Raw genomic sequence first — 13,982 nt, 5'->3', positions numbered from 1 at the left:
ACGGGGCCGGCCCCGAGTCTACACACCTACTGTCTTTGCCGTGCTCGCCCGCCCGCCCCCGCCTTGGACTCACGAGCTCCATCATTTCACCCAAGCGCCTTCCACGTCCAAGCCTCGCCCAGCTGCGCCCTGGGGTCTGGCCAGGTCCGGAGCTACGGGGAGCCAGTTCCCGCGGCCCACGCCCTAGGAAGTGTGATGTGACAAGCTTACTGGCCTGCACGGCGCCCCCATACAGAGGTGGCTGCAGGGGGCGGCGGGGGAATCAGCCACACACCCAGACCCGGGGTGGGTTACAGACACTGCCGGCTTCTGCAGAGCCAGGGAAGCAGAGGGCCTGGGGGGCCAGCGGGCAGCAGGTCTGCCTAGGGGCCAGAGCCCATGGTCTCTTCTGCAGGCTGCTCTGCTGCCCACAGATCTGTCGTCCCCGCGCCGGCAGCCCCGTCGGTCTGAGCGCCCCGCGCCGCCCCGCGCCGGCAGCCCCGTCGGTCTGAGCGCCCCGCGCCGCCCCGCGCCGGCAGCCCCGTCGGTCTGAGCGCCCCGCGCCGCCCCGCGCCGGCAGCCCCGTCGGTCTGAGCGCCCCGCGCCGCCCCGCGCCGGCAGCCCCGTCGGTCTGTGCGCCCCGCGCCGCCCCGCGCCGGCAGCCCCGTCGGTCTGAGCGCCCCGCGCCGCCCCGCGCCGGCAGCCCCGTCGGTCTGTGCGCCCCGCGCCGCCCCGCGCCGGCAGCCCCGTCGGTCTGAGCGCCCCGCGCCGCCCCGCGCCGGCAGCCCCGTCGGTCTGAGCGCCCAGCGCCGCCCCGCGCCGGCAGCCCCGTCGGTCTGAGCGCCCCGCGCCGCCCCGCGCCGGCAGCCCCGTCGGTCTGTGCGCCCCGCGCCGCCCCGCGCCGGCAGCCCCGTCGGTCTGAGCGCCCCGCGCCGCCCCGCGCCGGCAGCCCCGTCGGTCTGAGCGCCCCGCGCCGCCCCGCGCCGGCAGCCCCGTCGGTCTGAGCGCCCCGCGCCGCCCCGCGCCGGCAGCCCCGTCGGTCTGAGCGCCCCGCGCCGCCCCGCGCCGGCAGCCCCGTCGGTCTGAGCGCCCCGCGCCGCCCCGCGCCGGCAGCCCCGTCGGTCTGTGCGCCCCGCGCCGCCCCGCGCCGGCAGCCCCGTCGGTCTGAGCGCCCCGCGCCGCCCCGCGCCGGCAGCCCCGTCGGTCTGTGCGCCCCGCGCCGCCCCGCGCCGGCAGCCCCGTCGGTCTGAGCGCCCCGCGCCGCCCCGCGCCGGCAGCCCCGTCGGTCTGAGCGCCCCGCGCCGCCCCGCGCCGGCAGCCCCGTCGGTCTGAGCGCCCCGCGCCGCCCCGCGCCGGCAGCCCCGTCGGTCTGAGCGCCCCGCGCCGCCCCGCGCCGGCAGCCCCGTCGGTCTGAGCGCCCCGCGCCGCCCCGCGTCGGCAGCCCCGTCGGTCTGAGCGCCCCGCGCCGCCCCGCGCCGGCAGCCCCGTCGGTCTGAGCGCCCCGCGCCGACAGCCCCGTTGGTCTGAGCGCCCCACGTTGTCCCGCGCCGACAGCCCCGTCGGTGCAAGAGGCCTGGTGAGGCCGTGCCCCGCCGACCCCAGGGCACGGGGGGGCCGTGTGACACCAGTTCGGTGACTGCAGGGGCTGTACGTCGATGTGACCGAGGGCGAGTGAATTGCCTCGTGCAGCCTTCCCCCGAGCGTGCGCCGTTCCCTGCTGAGACGTGCCGGGCTCCGGCCAAGGGGCTGCCCCACGCCGGGCTGTCACGGGGAAGGTCCAGAGACACCAGGCAGACTAGAGCGGAAGGCTGGGTGCCAGCGGGGGCGGGGCCTTGGGAGGATCGGCGGGGGGGTCTGCATGGGGGCGAGCGTGCATCCCCCAGGCCTGGCCCCCGGACACCCCACGGCAGCCCCGCTCCCCCTCCCCCCAGGCAGCCCCCGAGGCTGGATTTCGCCCTCCAGCCTGTGCGTGTCTCTGCCGCCTGCCTGTCCCTCCCCGCTCGCCCAGGTGAGGTCAGAGTGCCCGGGGGGCCCGGCGGGGACGTGTTTTCCAAGCAGCGCTGAAGCGTTTCTCTGGTGATTCAGTAAATGGCTCTTATTTTTAGATCCAATCAGTTGCTAAGCAGTTCCCCAAAGCTGGGCTCGTTGCTTCGCTCGGGCAGCGGCAGCGTGGCCCCCCCAGCCCGGCTCCCCGGCAGCGCCTGGAATGCGGCTGGTTTCCACGGCAGGGATTCCAGCCACCGTCCCGGCTCCTGCAGCCCGGGGCACCCAAGGCGGAAGGCGCGGCCCTGGCCGGTTCTCTGCCCAGCCCGGCTGGCCCCTCGGCAGTACAGCCACCCCCTGCGTTCTCCCGGGTGCAGGGCCGGGAGGGGGCTGGGGGCAGCAGGAACGTGACCAAACAGGGCCGCTTGGATTGGTGCAGCCCCTGCCGGCTGAGCCAGGCTCTGCCCGCGCTGGGTGCAGAGACGTTCGTGAATGACGGGGGTGGGGGGAGGGGAGAGGCAGCAGCGGCCGTGCCCACCCTGAGGTCTGGCAAAACCTCTGCAGCGCTAACGACAGATCTTCCCTTAGCGCCTTTCAGCTCCATGGGCCGGGCCCGCGGATCCCTTCGCCGGGCCCGGGAATGCAGCCACCTCTGGGGCAGAGCACCTCAGCCCGCTCGCCACGCACAGCAACGCTGCGCTCTGGATTTGTGGCTGCAGGCCGGCTCCCAGGCGATGCAAGGGGCGGTGCCCTCGCTAATGAATCGCACCCCCCTGCTTTGCTCTGGGACCCCCCACCCCACGTCGCGGCCCAGCCCAACCCAGCGCTGCCTCTAGGCGCTCCCACATGTCTCCCCAGATGGCGCAGCTGCACTGTGGGAAGAACGAGCCGGCTCTGAGGCCCAGCTTGCTGCCTGGCGCTGCCAACAGCCGGCAGCCTGCCCCGCTGCCAGCAAACCTGGCCCAGCTTCGCCGGTGGCTGCGCCGAAGGGGACCGGTTAGCGAAGGCACGAGGCCCCTGCCCTGCCACTGCGCTGCCTGTGAGGCCCCCCCAGCGCCCTCTTCTGGGGGTGCCCTGCCACACAGAGGCCAGGTGGCTGGAGCCCCGGCCTCGGGGGCTAGTCTGGGGCTGTGACGGCGCGTCGGGGAGCTCCCCAACCCTGCCCCCCCAGACGTGACTCCGCCAGCCCGTAGCGTAGAAATGGGTTTATTGCTCCTCCAGGACACAGCGCAGTGAGGCTCGACGTCGCCCTGGTGCCCTTGGGGGAGGGGTTCACAGGCCCCTGAACCCCCTATCCTGGTTTTAGTCTGCGTCCTCCATGCTTCCTCATGCTCAGACTGCCCAGCTCCCCGGCCCTGCCCCCAGCCAGGTGCCTCCCTCCCTTTGTCTCTCCCCCTGGGACGAGCCTTGTTACCTGCTCGGCTGGGCCTGCGTGTCTGGGCCAAGCCACGTGGGTGAGTCAGTGGGAATCACACAGCCCAGCGCAGCCAGGTGGGGACACCAGGTTACAGAGCAGACAGCCCCCACTACGGCACAGAGAGCACGAGCCTTGCACGAGTAACCCAGCCTGGTGCCCTCCGTGTGGCACGGGGCACGACGCTGCCAGGCTGGCCCTGAAGCCGGCCAAGCCCACGGTCACTTGTGCGGTTGTGATCTGGGCCAGTCCCTGGGGCACTGGGCCGCAGCCTGCCTCCCGGGGCCTGGCGTGCAGAACCGCTCCCTGCCAGAGCCGAACGCTCCGTGTGCCAGCGGCTTCGGGGCCTGGGCGGCCGCCAGCCGGCAGCTGGTGCCACCCAGTGTCCTGCCCGGCATCTCAGTGCACGCTCCTCACTGTGGCACGGCAGCCTCTGCCCTCGGGCACTGGGTGATGGGACGGAAATGCGCCTGGCGGGGGGCGAACGGGGGGGCGTTTGCTCACCCTGTTGTGGGGGAACGGTGCAGTGTTCGGAGCGTGTGGCTTTTCCGGGGCCTGAGCACAAGCACATGCAGGTGTAGTTGCTTGTGTGTGTGTGTGTGTGTGACGTAGTGGGGGTACCTGGCTGGTTTCTATGCTGCTGGCTCTGGGGGATCCCCCACTGGCTGCCGTGGGTACCACGACCCAGCAAAACAGGATGAGTCACTATGCAAACCAGTGGCCAGACACCCCCCATGGAGAGGAACAAAGGAAGGTGGAATGCTGCCTTGGCTGGGGGGCAGGGCTGGAAGTGAGGGAGTTGGTTGCTGGCTGTCGGAGGGCATGGAGGAGAGCCTAGGAGAAGGAGCTGGAGTTTAGGGGCCCAGTCTCCCCCATCCCAAGGGGGCCTGAGGCATCCTAGCCCAGTTCCTGTAACCAGATTACATCGGTGCTGCGCTGTGCTGGAGGAGCAATAAACCACCCTCAATTCCACTGGCTGGTGCAGTCTGTTTGTGCCATTTCGGGGTGCAGGAGACGGGGAACCCCCAACGCGCCGTCACACTGGTGTCAGGAGCGGGATGCACTGCACCCCGTGGATGGAGCTTCCAGCGGCAAGCGACAAGGCGCAGTAGAAGCAAGAGCCCTGGAGCCAGGCGTGCTGGAGACAGAGCGAAGCGGTTCCTGGGAATCGTGGGGCGCTGCAGCACTAGACTGGTGAGTCTGCACCGAGGGGCCCAGCGGGCAGATGGCCTACGCCCGACTCTTGAAGGCAGAGCTGGTGGGGCTGTGCAGAGAGAGGGGCTTGCCTGTGCAGAAAGCAACCAAGGCCCAGCTGATTGCCCAGCTGGAAGATAATGACCAGCCACAGGGCCAGGATCTTGTCCCCAGGGGAAGCAGCCAGACCCCCCCTGAGAGTGTGTCAGGCTCAGAGAGGGGGAGGAGCGCTGGAACCCAACGGAGAGATGAGACAGCGTCTCCCGGGAGGCCTGCAAGCCGTAGCCCATCTAGGGCAGGGGCCAGCCCAGCAGAGCTGCGGCGCCTGGAGATCCAGCTGCGGATCAGGGAATTGGAAGTAGAGGACCGAGAGAGGGACCGCCAAGATCGAGAGAGGCAGCGGCAGCATGAGCTGGCCATGGCAGAGCGGAGAACCGGCGGGGCACCGGCTGCGCCAAGTGCGGATGGGCCCCAGGGTCCCAGGACTGCCAGACGCTTGGAGAGGCCCGTGGTGGCCCAATTGAAGGACATGGGTGACATAGACGGGTTCCTCAGTGCCTTTGAGAGGGCCTGTGGACTGCAACGGGTTCCCCCAGCTGACTGGCTGCAGGAGCTCATCCCCGCACTGAGCCAGGAGGCGGCCGGAGTGCTCAGTCAGCTGGAGGACCTACAGCCAGGGGATTACAACCGAGTCAAGGAGGCCCTGCTGCACAAGTTCGGGCTGACCCCCGAGATGTACAGGAAGAAGTTCCGGGGGGTACAGAAAGGGCCACGGGAGACCTATGTGGACCTGGCCTCCCGCCTGGCGCAATACTGCCGCAAGTGGGTGTCTGGAGTCGGAGCCCAGACCGCAGAGGAGCTGCTCAAGCTGGTCATGATGGAGCAGTTCTATGAAGCGTGCCCACCCAAACTGAGGCTGTGGCTCAAGGACCGGAGACCAGAGAACCCCCAGGAGGCCGGGAGACTGGCGGATGAGTTCACGGAGAGCCGGTCCGGGTGTGAACGGGAGTCCCGGAGAGAGAGGGAACCGCGCAGAGACCGGATCTCGGCTGAGCGACGGAGGGAGTCAACTACGGGGCGAGACCAAGGAACAGGTCGTCTGTGCCCCAGAGAACCAGCCAGGGCCTGGACAGAGACAGCCCAAAGCGTAACTTGCCATCGCTGTGGGCAAAAAGGCCACAAGAGGGCTCAGTGCACCAGGTCCCAGGACCGGGGACTTTCCAGGGTTAACTGGCTGGGGCGGGAGGAAGGGCAGGCTGCCCCAGAGGCAGGGGCTGGCAGGCAAACCTCAGCTCAGAGAGAGGGGAAGGATGCTCTGTGCACCTCCCCTGGGAGGTCTGATTCTCAGGAGGCGGATTTCTCCGTGTACCGGGTGGGGGCAGGACGGCCCCTGCGGAGCGAGTGCCTCATACCCCTGGAGGTGGATGGTAGGAAGGTGACGGGCTTCTGGGACACGGGGGCAGAGGTGACTCTGGCCCGATCCGACATAGTGGCCCCGGAGCGGATACTACCCCACGCGCAGCTGACCCTGAAGGGCATAGACGGGTCCCCGTTTAAGGTGCCTGTAGCCAGGGTGCATCTGAAATGGGGGGCGAAGGAAGGCCTCAAGGAAGTGGGGGTGCACCCGCACTTGCCCACCGAGGTGCTGATGGGGAACGACCTAGAGGAGTGGCCCCATGAATCCCAGCGGGCTCTAGTCACTACCTGGAGCCAGAGCCAGCGGGGGGCTGACAACGTGGGTCCAGGGAAGGACTCCCGGCAGCGTCCTCAGGGTCCCATCCCAGTGGACACGGGGTCCAGCCAGGCTGGGACTCCGGACCTAGGCAGAGGTGGGGGACAGGTCCCGATCCCTGCCTCAGCAGCTGAATTCCAGGCTGAGGTGCAGGCAGACCCCTCCTTGCAGAGGCTGAGGGACCAGGCTGGCCTCCATGCAGCTCAGCCCCGGGGGAGAGGTGGCCAGGAGAGATTCCTGCGGGAGCGTGGGCTCCTGTTCCGTGAGTGGCTCCCCCCCAGGAAGGCGAGGGCATGGAGGGTAGAGCGGCAGCTGGTCGTCCCCCGAAAGTATCGCCTCAAGCTGCTGTATTTGGCCCACGATTCCCCCGTTGGGGGTCACCGGGGGATCCGGAGCACCCGGCTGAAGCTGCTCCAGCACTTCTATTGGCCGGGAATCTTTACAGCCGTGCAGCGGTACTGCCGGTCCTGTGACTCCTGCCAGAGGGGCGGGAAGGCCCAAGACAGGAGGAAAGCGGCTTGGGGGTCTCTACCCCAGATAGACCCTCTGGGCTTGCTGAGAGAGTTATGGGAGGGGAAGTCCTCCCTGGATGGAGCATCGGGGGTGGAAGCCGCCCTGGCTGTCCAGAGAAGGCTCGCTGGGCTCATGGCCCCAGCCCGAGAGACCCTGGCCAGAGATCAAGGCCAGTGGAAGGGTGGGTGTGACCCCCGAGGACAGGCCTGTGCCAGTCGCCCTGGAGCGGGGCGGCGAGTGGACAGAGGGAAGCCAATTCATGTGGGGCCTCGCCACGGCCGGCCCGAGTCAAGGGGAGCACCCATGTCCCCAGGGCGGGTTCCCACGCAGAGGACCCGAACTTCCCTAGGTCACGAGCGGAGTGACCCTGCTCAGTTCGCTCTCGGAGGGGGGAGAACTGTGACGTAGTGGGGGTACCTGGCTGGTTTCTATGCTGCTGGCTCTGGGGGATCCCCCACTGGCTGCCGTGGGTACCACGACCCAGCAAAACAGGATGAGTCACTATGCAAACCAGTGGCCAGACACCCCCCATGGAGAGGAACAAAGGAAGGTGGAATGCTGCCTTGGCTGGGGGGCAGGGCTGGAAGTGAGGGAGTTGGTTGCTGGCTGTCGGAGGGCATGGAGGAGAGCCTAGGAGAAGGAGCTGGAGTTTAGGGGCCCAGTCTCCCCCATCCCAAGGGGGCCTGAGGCATCCTAGCCCAGTTCCTGTAACCAGATTACATCGGTGCTGCGCTGTGCTGGAGGAGCAATAAACCACCCTCAATTCCACTGGCTGGTGCAGTCTGTTTGTGCCATTTCGGGGTGCAGGAGACGGGGAACCCCCAACGCGCCGTCACAGTGTGTGTGTGCAGACGTGTGCACGGGCGTGTCTGTGCAGACAAGTGTGCCTGGGCTTGCGTGTGTGTGTGTCGGCATGTGTACATGGGCGTGTGTGTGCAGACGTGTGCACGGGCGTTTGCAGCACTGGATTTAGGGGCAGGAGACCAGCTGCGGGGCCGGCCTGCGCCAGGCCTGGGGGGTCGTGTTTGTGGAACAGATCCTGGCCTGCTTACAACGCTGGGCTAACTCACACAGGCACATGGTGCCGCGGAGTCGAGAAATGGGCTGCAAATACCTTAAAAATAAGGTACCGATACGGTTAACAAATGATCAAAGCTGCTCCTGGCTTAGGCTTTGTGGCCCCGGGCTGGCCCTGTGTGTGCGCATACCTGTCTGTGTGTGCAAATGTGTGTGCATACACACGTGTCTTTGTGTGCAGATGTGCATGGATGCATGTGTGTGTGCATGCAACTGTGTGTGCATTTGCAGATGTGCACATGTATGCACACTGTGCGTGCATGCATGTTCGGGCGTGTGCACACATGTATCACCGTGCATGCATGTTCGGGCGTGTGCACACATGTATCACCGTGCATGCATGTTCGGGCGTGTGCACGCCCGTGTCCCTGCAAGCATGGCCGGTGCCGCCGGGCACCATGCGCAGGGGGCTCTGGCAAAGCCCCGCGTCCCCGTTCCTCAACTGAGCGCGTTTTGCGCGCACGTGCGAGGGTGAACCCCCCGCTCCCCGAGCCGTGCCTCAGTTTCCCCTCTGGCGGGCGGGACCCCGCGGCCGTCCCGGCTGGAGCGGGCGGGGCGCAGCCCGCGGGCGGGGCGCGGAGGCTGCGCGCGGAGCCGAGGGGGAGGAGAAGCGAAGGCTGCGAGGACGCGGCTGGGCTGCAGCCGGCTCCGCACCTGCTGCCGGCTCCGAGCGCCGCTTTCCCCGGGCCGGGCCCCGCAGCGAGCCGGGGCGCCTGGGCGGGGGGCTCGGGGGCAGCCCCTGGACGGAGGCGGGCGAGCCCCGCAGCAGCCCCCGGGCCCCCGCTGCCGGCCCCCCCGGCCCCCCCCCGCGCCCACCCCTGCGCCTCCAGCCCCCCCGCCTCGAGCTCCCCCCGCCCCCGAGCGCCTCGCCCAGCCGGGCCGGGGCGGGGCGGGCGGGGGCCCCGGCGCGGGGGGGGCGCGGGGCTCGGTCCATCCCGCGCGGACTCTCGGCGGGGCCGGGCCGGGCAGGATGCGGGACCAGGGCAGCAAGGCGAGTCTGGCCGACTCCAGGGACCTGGACGGCTCCTACGACCAGCTGACGGGTGAGTCCTGCCCGCGCGGGGGCGGGGGGGGAAGGTGCAGCATCCGCTTAGGGGCAAGTTGCGGCCAGGTCCCTGTCCCGGGCCAGCCCCCCCCCATCCCGGGCTGCCCCGGCCAGCCCCCCCCCCCCCATCCCGGGCTGCCCCGGCCAGCCCCCCCCCCCCCATCCCGGGCTGCCCCGGCCAGCCCCCCCCCCATGCTGGGCCGCCCCTCCTGCCTTCCTGCCTCCCTGTGTTTAGCTACAGAAAGTTACTCCTGGGGCTGGGGGGGCCTTTGGCAGGGGAGGGACTGGAGGGGTAGGAGGAGGTTTCTGCTTCCCCCTGGATGTGTCCTGAAGTTGCAGGACAATGGGCCAGGGAGAGCAGGTGTGTGCTCATGCGTGTGCATTGTGTGTGCGTGCGTGTATTGTGTGTGTGCATTGTGTGTGTGTATTGTGTGTGTGCGTGCGTGTGTGTGTATTGTGTGTGTGTGTGCACGCGTGTGCATTGTGTGTGCGTGCGTGTATTGTGTGTGTGCATTGTGTGCGTGCGTGCATTGTGTGTGCATGTGTGTGTGTGTATTGTGTGTGTGTGTGCATGTGTGCACGCGTGTGCATTTTGTATGTGTGTGCATGTGCGTGTGTGTGCACAAGGGGCCTATTCCCACCGCTGTGGCGGTGCCAGTTGGGGAGCTGTGTGCAGGTGGCCCCCGGGGTCAGGCTGTTTCGGGGCTCCCCTGCTGCAGAGGTTCTGGCCGGTTCCCCGTGCAGCGGAGCGGCGCACGGAGCCAGCGGGGCCCTGCCGTGGGAGCTGCCCAAGGGCAAAGGGGCCCGTGTTGCCGCGGTGAGGAAGGGCGGGTGGCCAAGGGCCGTTGGGCAGAGCTGCTGCTGGGATCCGCTGTGTCTGTGGGCACGGCCTGGGCGTGACCCCTGGGGAGTCCCCCCAGGCAGCGTTTCCCCCTTGCTCCTCCTGCCCCCGGTCCCTCCAGCCCTGCCTTTCCGTGGCGCAGGCTTCCCCTGCCAGCCGGTGCAGCGCGTGAGTTCCCCTCGGCAGGAATCCGCCCGTGGCGGGATTGTGCCACGCTAGTGGCTGCTCCCTCGGCGCGTGGTCCCCCCGGGAGCTGACTCCCTGCTGCTTTCAGGTGCCCCCGGGCCGCCTACACTTGGTTCCTCGCCAGGGCCCGGATCCCACAGGCTTCATGTGCCACCTGCCCTGCACCGAGCTAGGTGCTGGCAAGACGCTGGGCTCTTTGCGCTTGAGGGAGGCTGAGCCTGGGTGGCAGGACCCCTCGTGCCTCGATTTCCCCCTCCGCGGAATGTGCTCCCCGCTCCTGCCCTGCTTCCCAGGTTGGCCGTGGAGAGGAATCCATCAGAGCAGGGGAGCTCTTGGGGTCGTCCGTGGGCGTGCATTGCCACGGCCCCGCTGTGCTCCTTTGCTGCCACGCAGGGGGGCCAATTTCAGGCCTCCTTGGTGAGTTTCCAGAGGCCTGTGGGAGCTGAACCCCCCCCCCCGCCCCGCTCCTCCCCAGCAGAGTGATGTGTGCAGGGCGGGCGGCGTTGCCTGCGGAGCTGTGCTGAAGGGAAGATATTTTGGAGCCGCGTAGGATCTGGGAACCCACACAACTTTCAGCTTCTCGGGGAACTTCGCAGTGTCCGTGTGGATTTACATCAAGCCTCGGTTAAAAATAAACTCCCGTCTCTCGCTGGCCGAGACCTTTCATGCTGGGACTGGCTGTCAGCGCGTCTCCACAGCAGAGCCCCGAGCGGAAAAACACACGGCAGCTCCGACAGCATCTTCCAGCCTGGACTCCCGTGGTCCGAGACGCCTCCCCTCCCCCCGGGAAGTCGGGCAGGGTCGCTGCCCTACCGGTGCAAGGGGAAACTGAGGCACGGAAGTGGCCAAATGTCCCCAGATCTCATTTCAGGGCTGCTAAGGAGACTGCAGGCCCAGCTCTGCCTACAGAGCCCCGCGACAGGCCTGCGTTTTCCCAGCTTCCTCCCTCCCTCCCCCCATCAGCCTTTAGAGCTGGGTAAAAGGACGGAAGCAGCGTCTTGTGGTGAGCCTTGCCCCTCAAAACGTCAGCAAAGAAAAGCTGCTTTGTTCTGAGGCCGGGGGCTGCTTTCTCCTCTTGCCCCAGGGCAGTCCCGGAACGTCCCTTCTCTGCAACCTTGCTCGCGCGCCAGGAACCAGTCGCTGGGCTTTTAACTGCCCGAGGTGCCTAGTTAGGTGCCCTGTTGCTCGGGGACGTGGTGCTGTCCCAGGTCAGGTCCTTGTGATTTCTCCCAGGACTCGCGTGCTGCTAGCTCATGCTTAGCGGCTACCCGATCGGCTCCGTGCAGCTGGCTGGAGCCCCGCAGGCAACGGCCGGCAGTCGGTGGTTCCACGGTTATCGATTGCATGCTAGCGTCCCTCGTTTCGCGCCACGCAGAGGGGAAAGGAAGTGGGGGCGCCGTGGTGTGTAGCTCCAGCAGGAGCCGGCAGGGAGCTATTGAAAGAGCCGGCCGGGACCCGGGTTGCAATAGGACAGCACCGGTGAGAAATGTTACGTAACTTTCACCACCCCCCCGGATCTGCAGTGAAGTCAGCTGGAGAGAGCGTGGTGTGTGCCTCTCCCCTGGCACGTGCTGCACCCCGCTCTGCCTCCCCAGCGCCCCGCTTCCTCCGCAGGCAGCTAGACAGGCAAAGGCGCCGGGTGTGGCTGAGTCCCCGTAGGCCGGGGGCTTTTCTGTGGCCTCATGCGCTCCACAGCTGGAGGGGCGGGGTGAGGTCCCATCACGGGGCGCAGGGTAGCGTGTCCCTAACTGCCCCCCAGTAATGGGACCTAAAGCCCGGGGCTGGCCAGTTCTCCCCCAGCTGGGGGGACGTGGGTCGGTCCCATGTGCAGTGTGGCTGGGCTGTCGCGTGCAGGGGGTTGCCCGGAGGCTGGCTCGCCCCTGGCGTCTGATGGGCCGCACCCCGGGCGTGTCGACGGGATAAACAGCCTGGATCAGCGAGGTCTAGGCTGGCGCTTGACTCCTCTGGCCTCGTTATGGCTCTTCGCCGGCAGCCAGGCCTCCCCGCTTTGTCCAGCTCCCTAGAGAGGGGCCTGGGGGCGCCACGGGGACCGTTCCCATGGCCCTGCCTCTGCTGCCCCGATCCAGCCCCGGCTACCGCCAGTGCCCCCCGAGGGAGCAAGGGATATGGCACTCGCAGGGTTAACAAGTGTGCTCCCCCCCAGCCCCGGCTGCCTGGAGAAGTAGGTTAACCTGCCCCCTTTCAGATCATGGGGGGCTTCTACCCCCCCCCCCGGGGCGGGGGGCCCTCGGCACAGCGCAGAGTCCCAGAGTAGCCGGCCATTGACTTGAGTCTAAAGAGCTTACGAACATGGCTCTGGCCAGACAGCACCGAGCAGGTGGGGAGGCGAAAACCGCTCCCCCTTCCCAGCCAGCCTCTGCCAGCCTGAGCCCTCCGCAGCCGGGCCCTGATAGACCAGCCTGGCTAGCCGGGGTGTGTGGAGGGAGTCCCCACACACTGGCTGGGGGTGTGTACTTGTGCGCGTGGGGGTGTGAGTACGTGCTGTGTGTGTGTGTGTTGGGGGTGTGCGCGTGGGGGTGTGAGTACGTGCTGTGTGTGTGTGTGTTGGGGGGTGTGCACGTGGGGGTGTGAGTACGTGCTGTGTGTGTGGGGTGCATGCATGTCGGGGGGTGCATATTGAGGGTGTGAGTACGTTCTGTGTGTGCGTGTTGGGGAGGTGTGAGTGAGTGAGGGTGTGAATACGTGTTGTGTGTGTGTGTGTGTGTTGGGGGTGTGTGAGTGAGTGGGGGTGTGAGTTCGTGCTGTGTGTGCGTGTTGGGGGGGGCGTGCATGCCGGATGTGTGTGTGTGCCAGGGGTGTGAGTGAGGGGGTGTGAGCACGTGCTGTGTGTGTGTGGGGTGCGCACGCGGGGGGTGCATGCGTGTGGGGTGTGTGTGCCGGGGGGGTGTGCACATGTGGGGGTGTGAGCACGTGCTGTGTGTGGGGGGTGCGCACGCGGGGGGTGCATGCGTGTGGGATGTGTGTGCTGGGGGTGTGTGCACATGAGGGGGTGTGAGCATGTGCTGTGGGGTGCGCATGCGGGGGGTGCACGCGTGTGGGGCGTGTGCCGGGGCCACGCTGCCTGGCGCTGGAAAGCTGCGTCCCTGGTCTATCAGCTGTTCCCGCTGCCCTGTTCCTAGGGCTGGGGGCCGGAACGGCCCAGCAGGGAGCTCGCTGGGCCCTGCTTCCGATGGGCCAGGCGGGGTGCCCCCGTGGGCTGTGAACGTGGCTTCTCCCCTCCGGCCCCAGTCGAGGTCTCTGGGTCGGGGCACACAGGGCTGCTCCCTCACGCCCCCCCAGGCTCTCCACAGCTCCCCCCGCGTTGGCCCCAATGCCAGTGTCCTACCCCCTGTGGCCTTTACAGTCCCCCTGTTCCCTTGCTGTAGTGTCTACACTGAGACCTCCACCTCCTTCCCTGCAGGCTGCTGTCATGCTGGGCACCTGCTGCTGGCTCCCCCCCAGAGGCAGGCGCATGGGGGGGGGGTGAATGGGCACTCGCCAGAGAAACAGCCTGCAGGGGGCTTTGGGGCGCTACAAAACACATGGTCCGTCGACGCCGGGTCAAGAGACACAGCTCGATCACGGCGTTTCTGCCCCTCCGCCTAGCGGGAAGGAAGGTGCGTTTAGTAGGGGTAACCGGGCAAGGCCTGGCCTGGATCCTGGTGCCCAGAGAGGGGCTGTTGAAAACCAAATCTCTTCTCTTCCGGGTGGAAAGAAAGCAGAAGGCTCCACTGAGCCACGCACAGCCCGGCCCCCGGCGACGTTTCTGAGCAGAGGAGATGGCTAATTGGGTCTGTGCAGGAATGCTGACCGTGCATCCCTGGCGCATGAGTTATATGTTAGTTCCTAATATCAGACAAAAACAAATATGCCCCCTTGTCTGCCGCAAGGCGTTTTCTGGGAGCGCAGAGCCGCGTGTATGGCAGACATGATCCCAGATTCAGCCAGGCTGGGGCTAACGAGGCCACAATCAGGCAGCGTCCTCTCCCCAGCCCCGATCCTGGGGCAAGCCCTACAG

The 13,982-nt window shown here is 67.7% G+C and overlaps 1 protein-coding gene across 1 annotated transcript in view; it reads left to right on the top strand.

Moving 5' to 3' along the window:
• Positions 1 to 8,459: 8,459 nt before the first annotated feature.
• KCNIP2 (potassium voltage-gated channel interacting protein 2) overlaps positions 8,460 to 13,982 on the top strand; it is an 82,124-nt gene continuing 76,601 nt past the window's right edge. The window contains exon 1 of the mRNA XM_089780255.1: positions 8,460 to 8,935. Within this exon, the coding sequence (XP_089636381.1) occupies positions 8,863 to 8,935 (73 nt within the window). The 5' untranslated portion in view covers positions 8,460 to 8,862. The remainder of the gene's footprint in view (positions 8,936 to 13,982) is intronic.

This window comes from Pelodiscus sinensis, chromosome 8 (assembly GCF_052426305.1).
Source record: "Pelodiscus sinensis isolate ZL-2025 chromosome 8, ASM5242630v1, whole genome shotgun sequence".
NCBI lineage: Eukaryota > Metazoa > Chordata > Testudines > Trionychidae > Pelodiscus > Pelodiscus sinensis.
This window is presented reverse-complemented; position numbering and strand designations above follow the sequence as displayed.